General features: G+C 42.9%; 2 protein-coding genes across 2 annotated transcripts; both read right to left on the bottom strand.

The window, feature by feature from the left end:
• Positions 1 to 917: 917 nt before the first annotated feature.
• Positions 918 to 5,526, bottom strand: vps4a (vacuolar protein sorting 4 homolog A). Its single transcript, XM_058398101.1, has 11 exons — positions 5,323 to 5,526; positions 4,538 to 4,649; positions 4,075 to 4,219; positions 3,932 to 3,993; positions 3,492 to 3,611; positions 3,206 to 3,362; positions 2,675 to 2,823; positions 2,316 to 2,397; positions 1,849 to 2,068; positions 1,487 to 1,627; positions 918 to 1,384 (listed from the first exon to the last, which is right to left on the bottom strand). Exons 1-11 carry the CDS (start codon positions 5,341 to 5,343, stop codon positions 1,283 to 1,285), a joined length of 1,311 nt encoding a protein of 436 aa, XP_058254084.1. The 5' UTR covers positions 5,344 to 5,526; the 3' UTR covers positions 918 to 1,282.
• A 689-nt stretch (positions 5,527 to 6,215) lies between these two features.
• On the bottom strand, positions 6,216 to 16,240 carry sntb2 (syntrophin, beta 2). Its single transcript, XM_058398017.1, has 7 exons — positions 15,449 to 16,240; positions 11,148 to 11,322; positions 10,241 to 10,442; positions 9,914 to 10,056; positions 9,319 to 9,515; positions 9,007 to 9,200; positions 6,216 to 8,554 (listed from the first exon to the last, which is right to left on the bottom strand). The coding sequence occupies exons 1-7, from the start codon at positions 16,110 to 16,112 to the stop codon at positions 8,462 to 8,464; spliced, it is 1,668 nt and encodes a 555-aa protein (XP_058254000.1). The 5' UTR covers positions 16,113 to 16,240; the 3' UTR covers positions 6,216 to 8,461.
• Positions 16,241 to 16,714: the final 474 nt, after the last annotated feature.

The raw sequence follows: 16,714 nt of genomic DNA, 5'->3' as shown, positions 1-16,714 counted from the left end.
TCTTCTGTGTGTGGTTCAGTCTGGAGGTCAGCGGTCAAAGATCTCCTTTCAGTAGCTTCATTAGGACTGATACACGGGTTTGTGACAGAAGAAGTAAATATTATTAACTTTGTATTCTTTGTATTTGGTCCATGTTGAGGTGAAGAGATTATCTGGTTCAATGGCAAATTTACTAACCAGAGGTTAGACAGCACCATCTTGTGAAACTGTTGCCAAAATATTAACCTAAATTCAGCTATTTTTCAGGCCATAATGCTTGTCCTATTCCCTCTTTCAGCTACGGTTTTTAATTGCCCTGCAGCAAAACCTGTGGCCAGCTAGCTAAGCATCAGGGCCTGTGTTTCCAAACACCCTTATTGGGTTTCCTACATGACACCAACTAAAGGCCTGCTTTATTACTGCATCAGCAGACAGTTAAGCATTAGATCAAGGAGTGTCCACAAAGGGTCAGTGTGGTGCAGGTTTTCATTTCAGTCTAGCTGGAGCCATACCTGAGGTTGGTTGATGCATGTTTGTGTTCCTGTTCTAAAATCCGCTCCTCCTCGTCTCCTGGTTGTTCCTTAACACCCGAGTCATAAAGGAAAAGCTCTGATGGAGTGAACGCACTAGTGTGATTTTATCATGGGTGTGATTTAGGACGAGACAAACTCATTATGTATTTAAAGAAAGAGAGACATTTTCATTTCCACTTTTCAGTTCAGATTTAATTATTTAATTAATTCAGACAGTTAATTAGCCGTAGCTGTTCGGTCAGTAGTGTGTAGAGTGTAAAGCATCCTGGAGTGACCACAGATGGTTAGATTAATATTAATGATGCGTGAACCATCTCCCAAAGTCACTTTACTCCAAACTAGAATCGTAGCTCAACTACATCTGGGGTAAAAGTTGTATTGTTCATATTATAATTGTTGTTATTATACTGCTGCTTTAATGTCTTTGTTCAGTGATGATGATAATAATAGTCTGAAATGAGGGGAGAGAAAATAAATAAATAATACTGAGCTTAAGCAGTGCAGTGCGTGTGTGTGTATGTGTGTGTGATAGTTTGCACATATAAATACACACACACACACACACACAGTCAGTTCACATACAATAAGAGCTACAGGCTGCACACACACACGCGCACACACACAACTGTGCAAAAGTAAACGCTCCTTCATTTTCAGCACTGCACACAGGAAGTCCAGCTATACAGTGACATGTTAGGGTGGGTTTAGGCGGGGCTCAGTCCATAGGGGCGGAGTTTGTGTGTGATTGATGGGCAGGTATTTGTTGATCCTCAGCCTTCCTGTCCGAAGTCCTCAGTGAACCTCTTCACCTTCAGCAGGTCTTCAGCGTTCACCGTGGGCCGAGTGGTGGACAGAGAGCGCAGCATGTCGGCCTGGGACACACACACACATTACTCTTCATAAAATATCAAGTCCTGTTGTGTTTGTGTGTGTGTGTGTGTGTGTTTGGCCATCTGTATGTGTGTCTGTCTTACCATACACACTATGGGCTCAAGCAGTTTGTCTCCAGGCACGTCCATCCAGGTCATCTCTATGGCAGCAGGGTCACCAGGGGAACATGGGGTCAAAAGGTCATCCACCATCACAGAGGGGTTACTACGGGATGGACCTCGTACCTGCGGAACCAGCATTAAATATGAGTCACCATGGCAACGGTTCTCTTGACACACCTCCTGAGGGCCTCCAACCCAAGGCTGCTGATGTCACTGCTGATCCAATAAATACAATTTAAGCCTGAGTGTAGCATAAATTTCACATCTAAATCACTGTGTATGTGTGTGAGTGAGTGAGTGAGTGAGTGAATGAGAGAAAGAGAGAGAGAGAGAGAGAGAGAGACCTTCTTGAAGTGTGTGGCGGACTGCACTTTGCGGACAGGCTGCATGAGAGCATCTCTGACGATGATGCTGATGTCAGCGCCGGAGTAGCCATCAGTCTTGTTTGCGAGTTGGCGCAGGTCAGCCTCACTCAGGCTGTGGGGCGTGTTTCCTAAATGCAGACGGAACATGGCAGCCCGAGCCGGTTCATCGGGAAGCGGGATGTAGATACGTTTCTCAAACCTGCTCACACACACATAGGGCCATGTTTATCAATCTTTCAGTAAAGATATACTTAAACGTTTGTGTAAACTAAACATTTTTATCTGGTTTCTGTTTATACTGGAAAATTACAAAATAAAGTAATATACTGTAGCACATACACAGTTATATGATTGATACGCTTCACATGGCAGACATAATTTCGTTGAAACTACGATGTAAATATAATGCAGATTGACGGTGCAGTGTTTAGGCGTGGAACACTGACCTTCTCCTGATGGCGGCATCTAGAACCCACGGGATGTTAGTAGCACCGAGAACCAAGATTTTATCATTATTATTCCCCACACCTGCCAGACAACACACACACACAAAGGAAAAAATCAGAGACAGAAATCGTGACTCAATGTCATAAAGGATTTTTGGGACATTTGACCACACCAGAGCCACCAATAAGAGTTTGAATTATCAACTGTCGCTTTGTCTCGTTAGTGAGAACATCAGATTAATGAACTTTATTCAGGACACCTGGGAATAAGTATGTATGGTGTCAATAAACACCAGAAGACAATCCATCTCCTCTCCATTCCAACACACACGCGCTCTCTCTCTCTCTCTCTCTCTCACCCTGCATCTGAACGAGGAACTCGGTCTTGATCCTGCGAGCCGCTTCACTCTCATTTTCACTTCGTGAGCCACACAGAGAGTCCACCTCGTCAATGAAGATGATGGAGGGTTTACGCTGACGAGCAAGCTCAAAAAGATTTCTCACCAACCTGAGAGACAGAGTGTGAGAGAGAGAGAGAATATGACAGATCAATATAATTGCTTTAGATTATTAACATCCTGTTTGTGTGATGATAAACCATATTTACAGGTGTAACACTTGGTATTCTTTCATATGCACATCTGCTTTCAGTTCATTTGCACTAATCACAGGTGATCATTATTAATGCACACTACCTTTATCCCCCATAACCCACAGCACATACCCCCTACTGGATATATTCTGAACCGCCGCAACAAACACAATGAACAGCATAGATTATCAAACGCAAACGTTATACTGTTTACAGGTGGATTTAAGAACTTGTTTAAGTATTTGCTTAGAAACATGTGTGTGTGTATATATGTGTAGTTGTGTGTGTGGTGTCTCACTTCTCGCTCTCTCCCAGCCATTTGGACATGAGGTCAGATGAGGAAACGGAGAAGAAGGTGGAGTTGTTAGCCTCTGTAGCTACAGCTTTAGCCAGATATGACTTTCCTGTACCAGGAGGTCCGAACAGTAAGATCCCTCTCCATGGAGTCCGCTTACCTAAAACACACACACACACACACACACACAAATGCTCTTGACCTTATACAATGCCCTAGTTAGGTTTAATGAATATAGGTTTATGTGATCAGAAACAGATCGGTTCAAGAACTGAACCAAAACACACACCTGTGAAGAGGTGAGGGAATTTGATTGGCAGGATGACGGCTTCCTTCAGTGCCTCTTTAGCTCCCTCCAGTCCAGCCACATCGCTCCAGCTCACATTCGGCTTCTCCATCACTATAGCACCTATACGCACACACACACACAAGGCTGTTTTTTTCTCCCACATTTGTCATTTTTAATAAGAAGTGTGACCTTCAGATTGGTCAGTCTCAGTGAAGGAAGTGTGGCCTGTGTATCCGTCAATCTCAGTGAAGGAGGTGTGGCCTGTGTATCTGTCAGTCTCAGTGAAGGAGGCGTGGCCTGTGTATCTGTCAGTCTCAGTAAATGAGGCGTGGCCTGTGCATCTGTCAGTCTCAATGAAGGAGGCGTGGCCTGTGTTACTGTCAGTCTCAGTGAAGCGGGCATGGCCTGTGTTACTGTCAGTCTCAGTATAACACACTTACCCATAAGGTGCTCCTGCAGTTTCTTCTTCTCTGGGTTCTCACCTTCACTATCACTGTCACTCCTGTAAGACACATACACACACAAATTATAAATGAGTACCAAACAAAGCTGAGAAAGTGAAAGTGTGTGTGTGTGAGTATACTTGTCATTGCTCTGTGTCTCCTTCACAGGTTTCTTGCCCTGCTTGTCCTTGTTCCTCAGGTAGGCCTTCAACTTCTCTGCCCGCTCCAGGTACTGCATACACTTCCCCCTAATACTCTCCTTCGCCTTATCACTGTGAGCCTCATCTTCAGAGAGAGAGAGAGAGAGAGAGAGAGAGAGCGACACAAATCTTCAATTTATTTATACAACAAAGCACTGAGTTAATAAAGTTAATTATATTCAAGTTAATATCTGCTCATTAATTTTATTTATATCATTATTTTCTAAAAAAGAAAGCGATTTACATTACTTATATGTGAGGGTTTTCCCCAGCTAAAATAATGTTAGAGGATCTGATCCTGTCTGAACAGGGCTGCAGAACGTGAACACACAAGTGAAAGTGAGGTGTTGGAGGAGAGAGAGAGAGAGAGAGAGAGAGAGAGACATGTGTCTGTCTCACTCACACTTGATGGCATGTAGAAAATACTCCACAGCGTGCTGGTACAGTCTCAGAGCCTCCTCATAATTCTTGGCCTTGTCCTCCTCTGTGGCTTTGGTGACCAGATCGATGGCTTTCTGTGGGTCACACATGAGAGAGGGATTTCAGAGGAACATGCATGGCATGCACATGCCAGAGAGAGAGAGAGAGAGAGAACTGTCTTAAAATGACTCCCTGACCAGTGCCTTGACTCCTGAACTAGGAAGCACATTCAGACACTGCTACACACACACACGATAGAGATCAGGACACACACTCTTCCCTGCACTTCAGCATTCCCATCATTCCCACCATTCAGTCCATACACACACGTGTGTGTGCAGCTGGATTAACAGATGTAGATAATAGACCTCTGGGTCTTGATGATTTTTAGATTCTAACCGTAAACTGTAGAAATGGTTAATAATGTAAACAAAAATAAATCGGAACCTCTGTCGACGAGCTAAACACAGCACACAGTGCAGAAGTTAATATTATTATTATTATTAATAATAATAATAACAACAATATACATAGCTGTAAACACTGAGGCAGCTAGGCTAAGCTAAGCTAAATCTCTGGTTTGTGTGTGTGTGAATAGAGTTAGCTTTCGTTTAACCTGTGGATACACAGCTGCAAAATGAAGAGATAGAACACATATGCGCAGCCGATATTTATACATTAATATATTTATTTTTTATTTTTTACTCAACTTGAGCATCTCTCTGCTAGCTGGCTAGCCTAGACTAATGCTAGCTCCGGTACCGTTACCTGTAATGTTGACGTTGTCATTTCATCTCACGTTCTTGCGATTTTTCCCTCCAGTTTAGGCTTTTTTAATATTCCTGACAGCCTTATGACTGAGGGGCGAAAAAATGTCAGGTAACAAATTTTAGATTGTTTATTTTTTCCTCACACGAAAACAAACGAATGTAAATAAACAGTTAAATTCTCATCAACGGCAAACACAGCGCAGAGCCCCGAGAGCTACCGGGAGTGGTGACGTCACAGTGACACCGGAAGTCTCGTTTCATTTCAGGCTCAGTGCATATTTTTGTGAAAGAAAATACTTTTAGTACCTTACAGTGTATCGACAAGTGACACCACTCAGAAAGTATTCATATTTCCCGACGTGTTTTGCCTTTATTTTCGATCAGCGTTTTATATTTGCTGTGTTAATTCAAAACGGCTCACGCGAACAAAACTACATTACCCCTAATGCCCGTGGTTTTGTAGTCTCGAGATTCTCCGCTTTTCTCCATAAACAAAATATCAATTGTTTAATTCGTATTCACTGCTCATTAACGTTGCGTTTAGGTAGTTATTTATATTTATCTTTACATTTATGATTTTAGCTAGCTAGCAAAAAGGGTGGTTTTACAAATCAAAATGGATTGTTGAGTCTGTAACATCTGATTTGGATCTGCTATATAGCATCTGATATATATATATATATATATATATATATATATATATATATATATATATATATATATATATATATATATATGTATACTACAGGTTAAGAATTTATTGATTATAAAACTCCCATTTAATTTAGTCAGTATTACACAACCGGAAATGCGCCCCCTGGTGGTCATTCCTTAATTGTAAAAAAAATAAATCTTAACTAAATGTGAAATTAAAAGCCACACAGACACACAGCAGTGCACATGTGTAACAGGTTATTTATTTATTTATTTATTTACACTTTATAGAGAGATTTTAACATTGCATATGGTTTAAAGAGTATTCTGTATGAACAGTCGTGCAGCAGCAGAGGGTGTGTGCGTGTGTGTGTGTACGTGCTCTATGTTAATATTCTCTCTCTTTATTTCCTCTTGTTTTATGATTGTGTGAACGCAAAGCTGCCACATGTACAAAACTTTGGTGTGGGGAAAAAAAAAGCACAGTTTAAAAAACTAGTTTACTTTTAGAAACAGACGCTAGATTTAAAGAGAAATGCTAAAATGATATTAAACAGTCTCGGCGGTGAGTAGAAACATACAGTACATTCATCATTCCTCACATTCCTCTGTGTGTGTGAGCTGATTTTGTGCTCTGCGTTGTGCATCTCTTACATCACACACGTGTGTGTAGAGGATGATTATCTAGCTGGAACACACATCAACTCAGCCAAGCAAATCACATTACCACCAGAGGAAGCAGGAGCTATCGGGGCGGAGCTTATACTGAACATCTCTGATTGGTCAGATGTGTTTCATATAATGAAACACAAGTTTCACTTCAGTGACACTGACACACACACACACATGCACACACATACACACTTAAAGCACTGAGTGAGCTCTGACAAGATAAACGCCCTTCAGCTCTTAGGAAATGTCTAAGGCCACAAACAACTAAGTGCATTACTTTATCACTGATGATCTCTGTGTGGGTGTCGACTTCCTGATCAACAAAAGGATTCCATGTCCAAGGGTTCCATGAAACTGTTCCATGTCATTAATAACTGAGTAATTAACAGTGACAGATCTTTGGAATGTCTCTGATGATAATATTACATTAAAGATCATGATGAACTGATAATCAGGACACGTCCACACGGTACACAGTGTCCTGTAATCTACAGTCACATGCAAAATGTTGGGAAAAAGGGGTCCATAGAACATGGAATGTTTCACATCCATCAGACTTGGTCCCAATTATTATTATTATTATTATTATTATTATTATTATTATTATTATTATTATTATTATTATTATTATTGATTGTCTAGTACAGTCAGGACATTTTATTGTACATATATTTAAAGCCTGTATCTGATTTAAGTGTAGAGCATTTTAAGTTCTGCACATTTCAGTTCATTCAGATTCTTCTGAAATGAATGAAACTTTCGATCTCGCTCAGGATGGCACTGGAGCCGGAGTCTGTCCTGGGAATGCTGGGTGTCCAGTGGGAATGAAGGAAGTATTCTCTTAGCTTTCTAAATGTGTCTCCCTGATGGGGGGAACAGGGTTAGAATGTTCTATACAGAACCTTAATAGGTTCTCCAGAGGGACGTTAGGAAAAGCATTAAAGGTAAGAAGCTACAGAGTGGATAGAAGAATTTTCTCTAAGTGTTGTTGTGCTGCAGTCACCTTCTGGGTCATTTACTTTGAAAGTAAATCAGATTATTCATGATACGAATGCACAGTTTGAGAGAGAATGATCTTATTTCTTATTAGTCCAATCCTGACCTCAGAAATGAATTCATTAATCTAAGCTTTTACTGAATTCCAATCATTTGTTATTTAAACTGTTTGATAAAGCCTGTTATTTGTTAAATGTGTTTAATGTTAAGTGCCGTGGCACACAGACGTGTTTCTGTAAACAGCTGTTCGAGGTGCCATAAACAGGGTGAAGCACCGCTCTGATTGGTCACTCCAGTACACTCTAACAGCCAATCAGAGGACTTCATTTAAGCAGATAAGAGAATCGTGTGACATTTCACACACACTCTCACACACACTCTCTCTCTCACACACACACTCTCTCACAGAGCTGTAACACTGCACTGGAATGCCTCAGTAACCAACACACACACAGTAACAGTCTGAGTCATAATAACACAAATATCTACACACACACAGATTAATACTATAATTTTGCATATTTAGCATGTAATCCTATGTTTATCTGATTAGACACACAAAGGCACATGTGGTTAACCTGAAGCATACACACACACACACATACACACACACACACACACACGTGCATATAGGTGAATAGAATTCACATAATCCATTATGATACCCCATTAAGTGAGATAAATGTGTGTGTAATAGGAGGAGTATTTATGGAACTCTCTCTATTCATCCCTCCATCCCTCACTTCCCACCACTCTCTCTCCATCTCTCCGTCCCTCTCTCCATCTCTCCGTCCCTCTCTCCATCTCTGTCAGTCTCATGTGATCAGGCCCAGGCGTGCGAGTTTGGCCGACAGGAACGAGTGGAGAACAAACACTACTGGCTTTGGATTAGAGCGCAGATCAAACGTCTGCCAAAACACACACACACACACACACACACACACACATTAACAAAGAGTAATACAGAGAATCACCATTAATCACAATTTATGTGCAATTGGAATGAACCATTCCCAAACACAGGGGGTCAGATTCATAATGAAAGTAATTTTTAGCATCCTGAAAAACTGGAATAAACCATTCCTGAATACAGAGGGGTACCAGGTTCACTATCTACTGAAGTAAAACTGGAATAAGCCACTCCTGAACACACAGAGACACCTGAGGCATCGTCAGTGTGTTAATGTGATACTGGAATGAACCATTCTGGAACAATTGGGGGGGGGGCTGTGCATTACCACTCGTTACAAACTCACAATGTAGTCCAAGGCAGTTCACACCTCCTCCCTTTAACTGTCATGTCAATGACATCACACACAGTTAACCCCAAACCACAAGCACAGAGGAGGTGAGTAGTTACCAGTTCCCCCTCAGGCCCCCCGAAGTCGAGGTACAGGAGTCTGTCTGCGTCGTCTGCAGAGTTACGCAGCTTGTCGTAGGGGTAGTGAAGAAGCACAGTGCCACCTACAGGAGCTCCTCCTCCTCCTCTAAGTACAGTGAAGCCTCGCTCATAGTGCAGCACCAAACACACCTCCTCCCTGTTTAACACACACCCTGCATGCGCACACACACACGAGTTTCAAGTCTGTGTGGGTTTGAATAGAAACACAATATAAAAATAAAAATAAATGTGTAATCTGTCACTCTCTCTCGCGCGCACACACACACACACCTATGGACACCTCTTTGACGAGCTCGGCGGCAGTGTGGGTCCCCTGTACGAGTGCTCGTGTCCATGACGACAGGTCCCAGTGCGTCTCCACACGGAACACGTGAGACTCAACACCACGACTAGAACCAGTTCGAGTCATGAAGAGAAGATCAGAACCTAAAGATGGGGAACCACGGGTACTGCCCGAGTGAACGAGTCTACAGAGAGAGAGAGAGATGCAGAGAGGGAGGGAGAGAGATACAGAGAGACAGAGAGAGAGGGAGGGAGGGAGAGAGAGAGACGGGGGGGGTGAACTTTAGTTTAGAAACTTAGACAGCTCTGTGTGTGTCTGTCTGTTTACTGGGTGGTCAGCACTGTGGGTGTATGTGTGTTTGTGTGTGTGTTCCAGGTGGTCAGCAGTGTGTGTGTGCGTGTATATGCATGTGTCTTGTAACAGGTGGTCAGTAGTGTGCGTGTGTGTGTGCGTGTGTGTGTGTAACAGGTGGTCAGCAGTGTCTGTGTGTGTGTATGTATACTGGTTGGTCAGCAGTGTGAGTGAGCGTATATGTGTTCAGTATAGGTGGTCAGCAGTGTGTGTGTATGCATGTGTGATTACCGGGTGGTCAGCAGTGAGTGTATGGTCAGTGGTGTGCTCCAACTTTCTCGTGTCCACGGCACCGAGTCGAACAGCAGAACATCTTTCTCTGTCATCGCCATGACAACTGGCCTGTACTGGTGATGGCCATTTTCCATAGTTACCTTATCAAATACAAATACAGTATGTCACACAGACAGACAGACAAACATACAGAGAGAGAGAAAGACAGACAGACAGGTATACAAATAACCAGGCAGACTGAGAGTCAGAGACACAAAGTGATCTCATGAATGGTACAGATGCAGAAAGGTTTGTACACAGCAGCATGTGTGTGTGTGTGTGTACCTGTTCTGCGAGCCAGCTGATGTGTTTAAGCTGTGTGTGTGTGCTGGAGGCACTCAGGAAGGCATTGATGTGGGTGAGTGTGTGTGGCAGCAGCGCAGCGATGTTGGCATGTATGGCGGTGAACCAGGAGTGCGCAGTGGCCGTGTCCTTACAGCGCAGAACCACTGAGTTCTGACCATCAGGAGAGTGCAGCTCCAACAATCTGTACACACACATACACACACATTAGAAAACACTCTCTATACTAACTGGCCACTTGTATTAAACTCGCTCATTAAATAATCTAATCAGCCATCATGTAGTAGCAGTGCAACTGCCTTTATAAATACATGACACCAAGGACCACACACACACACTGGTCTCACACACACACACTGGTCTCACACACACACACTGGTCTCACACACACACACACACACACTCACTGGTCTCACAAACACACGCTGGTCTCACACACACACACATACACTGGTCTCACACACACACACACTGGTCTCACACACACACACTGGTCTCACACACACACACTGGTCTCACACACACACACTGGTCTCACACACACACACACACACACACACTGGTCTCACACACACACACACACACACACACACACACACTGGTCTCACACACACACACTGGTCTCACACACACACACTGGTCTCACACACACACACTGGTCTCACACACACACACTGGTGTCTCACTCACAGTGTGGTCTCATGCGCACTGGTCTCATACACACGCTGGTCTCACTCACAGTGTGGTCTCATGCACATTGGTTTCACACACACACAGGTCTCGCATACAATGGTCTCCCACACACACTGGTCTCACACGCACAAACACTGGTCCCACACACACTGGTCCCACACACACACACACACACACACTGGTCCCACACACACACCTGTTCTCCAGGTCAGGCATGGTGAGGTTCCTGCAGATGAAGCTCATTTTCAGTGGAATGATCTTCCTGCCTTTGGTCATGTTGTGTTTGGGAGAGTCGTCACTCCCGTCCCAGCTTAGCTCCGATAAAGCCGACGGCTTCTTAAAGAGAGGAGACACCTCACGAATATACCTTACTGTAGAGAAGAAAAACACACACAATACATTTTACCAACAATCCCGCTTCAGTGCAGAAACAGAAATCAGCTGTATAGTCAGGATCGTACTCGCTCTGGAGAGTCACTTGTGCACGGTTTCAGAAAAAATTACTGCCCCTTTAACACATTTCCGCACCAACCCTGAAAGCCTTAAAACCCCTCTCTCTCTCACACACACACAGATTTGAGTTTTTTCCATAAATGTACAGAAAGCAAATTAAATCACTCTTCAGCCTCACACACTCCAACACACTCCAGGGCAGGTCTTTGTGTGTGTGTGTGTGTGTGTGTGTAAAGGAAAGTAACACACACACAGAGATGAGGTCATTCCTGGATGCAGAGAAGGCTTACATAAACTCCAGTGGGTGAAGTTGGAGTGTAATGTGTGTGTGTGTGTGTGTGTGTGTGTGTGTATATACACACACATCCATGTGTGTGTATATTGTTTGCTGTTTTTGTTTTCCTCTTCACTTCCAAAATCCCAGACTGACCCTAATGAAAGCCTGGGTTCTAGATCCACAGGTGGAACCGTCTTAGAACCACTGCTCTGTAGTGAGATGAGATGTTGAACATATTAACATATATAATATATTTGTGTGTGTGTGTGTGTGTTGATTTATACACAGTAGAAAATTACAAATCTGGAAAAACACACCCTGTTAAACAACACTTAATAACTAAATAACACACAACAGCCAGAGCTTTCAGTGGAACATTCCAGAACATTCAGAGTGTGTGTGTGTGTCTCATTAAAGAACTCATTAGTCTTGTCACTCAGCCCTCGTTTTATTCAGGCCATCACACAGGAGGACCCGAGTGAGAGAGAGAGTGTGTGTGTGTGTGTATGTCCGTCCGAGCCTCAAATAACTGGATCTGCCTCAAACACTTCAGAACCCAACACCTACCACAGGAAAAACAAAAGAAAAAGTTCTGCCTCAGGACTCTCTCACACACTCACTCTCACACAAACACACACACACACACACACTCACACCCATAATCCTTCGCAGTTTGTGCCAGAGCCACAATGATGAAACATTCTCCCTTCAAAACCACATAGCCCCTAATCACTACAGTGTGTGGATCAGTGAGGGGGTTAGGGGGCTCTGAGACACACACACACTACTACTGTAAAGTGTAAGCAGGTGGGAATCAGCAGAACAACGATCTCAAAAGAAACAAATCTATTAAAGGTTAATAAAAAATTTTAAAAAAAAAAAACTTATACCAATCTAGTTTTTAATACTCCCCCCTCGTCCACTCCCCCTCTTCCTCTCCCCCCTCGTCCACTCCCCCTCTTTCTCTCCCTCATCCACTCCCTCCTCAACAATCACATATTAAGGCATTGTTGTGTCACTCTGTGTGTTAGAGCTAGAAGAAGGTTTGATGGGTTAAGAAGCTGACATAATTCCAGACTTCAGTATCACACTTTACCCACAATGCACTGCAACATTCTGAGCCAGCTCACCAATAAGGGGTCACAATGATATCTTAAAGTTTCCATGACAACACTGAATATATGAGTGTCACGTGACCATTAGTGAGTTTGACGACCTCACTGTGACTGATGAAGAACCTCAACACACAAACACACACACCTTTGAATCTAAATATTATGAGGTAGGTGCGGTCATCCTATACTGATGTTGCAGATCTGACTGTGATTGGTCCAGAGCTGTGTTTATTTAGTGGCATCATAAATAACATAGCCACACCCCCAAATCAGTGGCTAAAGGCTCACATGTATATAATCAGAATTCATTATTATATAAACTGATATAACTTCACTTTTAACTGTGTGTGTGTGTGTTGTCTGTGGACTAGCTCCAGATGCAGTTGTCTGTATTCACACAGCACGTCTGTTTCTCGTTAGTGTTATATATTAACCTCTCTCTCTCTCTCACACACACACACACCCACACACAGAGACAGAGAGTGAGTTCTACATCAGCTTGCACACATATCACAACACTCTTACTATAAACGAACTGATAAAGTCACACAATGTGAGAGTATAAGGCTCCGCCCCTAAACACACACACACACACAATTGTGTTTTGGCCAGATGTCTCAGTGCTGTTTATTTTACATATCCAGTAAGCAGTAGTTAGCTCATCATAACTAGCCTCACGGATCACACACACAATGTACCTGTGTGAGTGGGCGGAGTTTTTTTCTGCTGGATGTGTTATGATGATGACATCACTACACCCATGATGATGTTATACACCACCTGGTCTATGGCTACAGTCCTCTAATTGCCACCCACAATTAATAGAACACTGCACGCATACATGAAACAATATGTAGTAAACTAGTGCATGATTTGGGATGCAGCCAATTATTATATCTGACCAATCACTGTCCAGCATTAATTCTAGCTCCACCCACACGGTCCTTGTAACAAGGGGAACCAAAGAGCTGTCACAGGACACATCCTAAACCACGTGGTTTTTGGGGGTTTTTACTTCCTGTAATGCTTTTCTCAGGGTGACTCAGCGTGTTTATTGTTGCGTGTCGATCAGTTCAGACTCCACGCTGTTTGGGTCACTGTGTGAAGATTAAAACGGAGAGTAAAAAAAAAAAAAAAGTATGTGTCTTCTGTGAAAAGACAAACCGAGGCATGGAGTATAAAGCACTGCTCATACAGGATTAGTCCACACACATAGCTACACACTCTGACAAGCTCGCTTATCCGCCGTCTATTTTATTGTTTTACACTTTTGCTATTGGAGATGACTGAAAAAGAGGAAGAGGAAACACACAATTATCATTTAACAATTACAGAAATCTTTATTCTGAGGTGAAATCTGGGGATAAAACTTACCATCTGATTTCTTTTTAAATTCGTCTACTTTATAAACCTGTTCAGGTACAAAACAGCATAACTAAACCAGGAGAATCGAGTCCTGATTATTTCCACATGCTTCCGCTACATGTTAGCGACCTCAGCCTCGTAGCATCAGCACAGAACTGAAGGAGCAGTCGACTGAATCCCAGAGCAAAAGCAGACATTCGTGTACACTTAAATTTAATTGGAACTGATACTTTAATTAACACTAATTTAGTCCACTTGAAATGTGTGAAATAAAGTCCATGATGTCCAAACAGTTTAGAAAATGAGGATTTTGTGGAACTGTGATGTATGTAAACACTCAGCTTTCCATCAGTAATGTGTTACAGTGTCTGTCTAAACATCACGATTCACACACACATTCCTCCTGCACATTTACACACTACTGCTAATGCCAGTCAATCTCTCTCTCTCTCTCTCTCTCTCTCTCACACACACACACACACACACACACACACACACACACACACACACTCAACATTAGACTACATTACATTAGATTGGATTCGCCTGGGTGAAGCTGTTGCTAAATAGATTTTATTTCAATTCTTACTTCTAACTCATATATCAAACTCTGAATGCAATTTATACAACAAAATAAATCAAGAAAAAAGGGGGTTCATGTGTTTTTTCCAAAGTTCATCTTAGAAAAATAATTTAAAAAAAATTAACATCCACTCTCTAAAGAAGTGAGTAAGAATGAAATTCTAAAAGCACTTACACCTGATCATTCATAAATAAAGTGCCTTGTGGTATTAATATATCACGATATCAGAATCACATCGTCACATAATCATATCGGCAATATGACCAGTTTTAGAATGGTACAGTCCGTTGTAGGGGTGTTTGATTTGTTTTTATTTACATGCTGTTTTGGGATGCGGCTCTGGCAACAATTTTAGCGTCACCGCATCTGAAATATGATTTGTATTAACCTTAAAACTTACCTACAGGTACTTACCTGTCTTCGAGAAAAACCTATAGATCTAGTTATCTGGGTCAGAACCCTCTAAATGCAGAATAGCGCGCGCTCTGATCTGACTAGCTTACTCGTGATTTCAACCAGGTTATTTTCACTTCCAATGCGGTGAATCTCATTCGTACTAAATAGCATGTGAAAAAAGTACGCTAGGTAGGGTAAGCGTTAGGGTTACATGCTATTTAGTATGGTAGCATGCGTTTTTTTCACTAGCTTTGCTATTCAAACGTGAAGGCCTTGACAGAATCCCCGCGTTCGCGTAAGCCTCTTACCCTCCAGAGTCACCTCCTTCCCGGCCTTCTTCAGCGCCTGAACCGCCTGGTCGTGCGTGGCTTCCCGGAGATCGTTCCCGTTCACGGACAGTATAGCGTCTCCGACCCGCAGAGCCCGGCTCTGGTCCGCCGCCAGTCCGGGGAAAATCTTAGAAATTAGGATGGGCATCCTGTTCTCCCGACCTCCTTTAATGCTGATTCCCAAGCCGCCCGCCTCCTGTTTAACCACCCGAACTTTCCGGACCGGTTCCGATAGTGATGGTGAACTTGTTTCACCGGGTCTAGACCCGAACCCCGATCCGGGACTTCCATAGCTCGAAGCAGGACTCCCAAACTCAGAAGGGCTGGCTCCGTTATCACGGATTAACTTGCTGTAGTGGATGTGGTACTCTCCGGATGCTCCGTTACTTCCGCCCAGTTTGAAGTGGTTCTGTTCCCCTGATGAGTTTGGGCTCTGAGAGCGGTTCTGGTTCCCTGGGTCGGTCCCGTTTGTCACGGCGGTTCGTATCCCGGATGGAGGGCTGTAGCCTTCGGTCCCGCTCGGTTCTCCCTCGGCCGTCAAAGTCAAAGTTTCGCGCGTGAGTTCTGCGGTGACCCGAACCCAACGGTCCCGCAGCAGCAGGTCCAGTTGTCCGTTCCGGTCCGCTCGAGTCCAGATCGCCATGTTTGTGTCACCACTTTTTTAAACTCATAATAAAAGTAAAAGTAATAATAAAACTTTTTAAACACTCGTTTTTTTCGTAGTGCGCACTAAGTACACTTCAACATGACACTCCCACTTAGAGAGAGAGAGAGCGAGAGAGACAGAGAGAAAGTCACGCCCTCTCTGATCTGCTCTGTTCTGATTGGCCAGATCGCTTCCTCTCTATAACTTTAACAGTACAGTAATTCCCCTCTATATCGCGGTTCATATATCGCGGTCCTGGTATATCGCGGAATTTTCTTTGGAACATAACTATTTTTTTTTGCGGATTTTCCCGGTATATCGCGGTATCCACAAACCTTATAGTGAATTGTTTTTATGTTGAAATAAGGTAATGTATTAATAAAAATTTAATAATTATTACAAAATATAAACATGAATTGAAAATGAAGTAAAATGTTAATAAGAACATGTAGCGGCGTTTAGGAAAGCACTGTGTGGGGATGCTAAAAATCAAAATACAGTATGGCTGGAGGAACGAGTCTGGCCAATCGAAATGGCCCATTCATTTGGGTACTACTGGCTAAAAGTGATGTAACTCTACAAACATTATATTGGCTATA

The sequence above is a fragment of the Hemibagrus wyckioides genome, linkage group LG08 (assembly GCF_019097595.1).
Source record: "Hemibagrus wyckioides isolate EC202008001 linkage group LG08, SWU_Hwy_1.0, whole genome shotgun sequence".
In the NCBI taxonomy this organism is placed as follows: Eukaryota; Metazoa; Chordata; class Actinopteri; order Siluriformes; family Bagridae; genus Hemibagrus; species Hemibagrus wyckioides.
Note: the sequence above shows the minus strand (reverse complement) of the source record. Positions and strands in the feature narration are given on the sequence as shown.

Bases quoted from the DNA above. Each gene is read 5' to 3' on its own strand.
- sntb2 (XM_058398017.1), bottom strand. From the start codon at position 16,112: ATGGCGATCTGGACTCGAGCGGACCGGAACGGACAACTGGACCTGCTG. The intron at 9,201-9,318 runs GTGTGTGTGTGT...GTGCGCATGCAG, and splicing joins CGTCAAAGAGGTGTCCATAG to GGTGTGTGTTAAACAGGGAG. The intron at 8,555-9,006 runs GTAACTACTCAC...GTGTTTTGGCAG, and splicing joins GGGGGCCTGAGGGGGAACTG to ACGTTTGATCTGCGCTCTAA.
- vps4a (XM_058398101.1), bottom strand. From the start codon at position 5,343: ATGACAACGTCAACATTACAG. The intron at 3,612-3,931 runs GTAAGTGTGTTA...GTGTGCGTATAG, and splicing joins ACTGCAGGAGCACCTTATGG to GTGCTATAGTGATGGAGAAG. The intron at 1,385-1,486 runs GTAAGACAGACA...TGTGTGTCCCAG, and splicing joins TTGAGCCCATAGTGTGTATG to GCCGACATGCTGCGCTCTCT.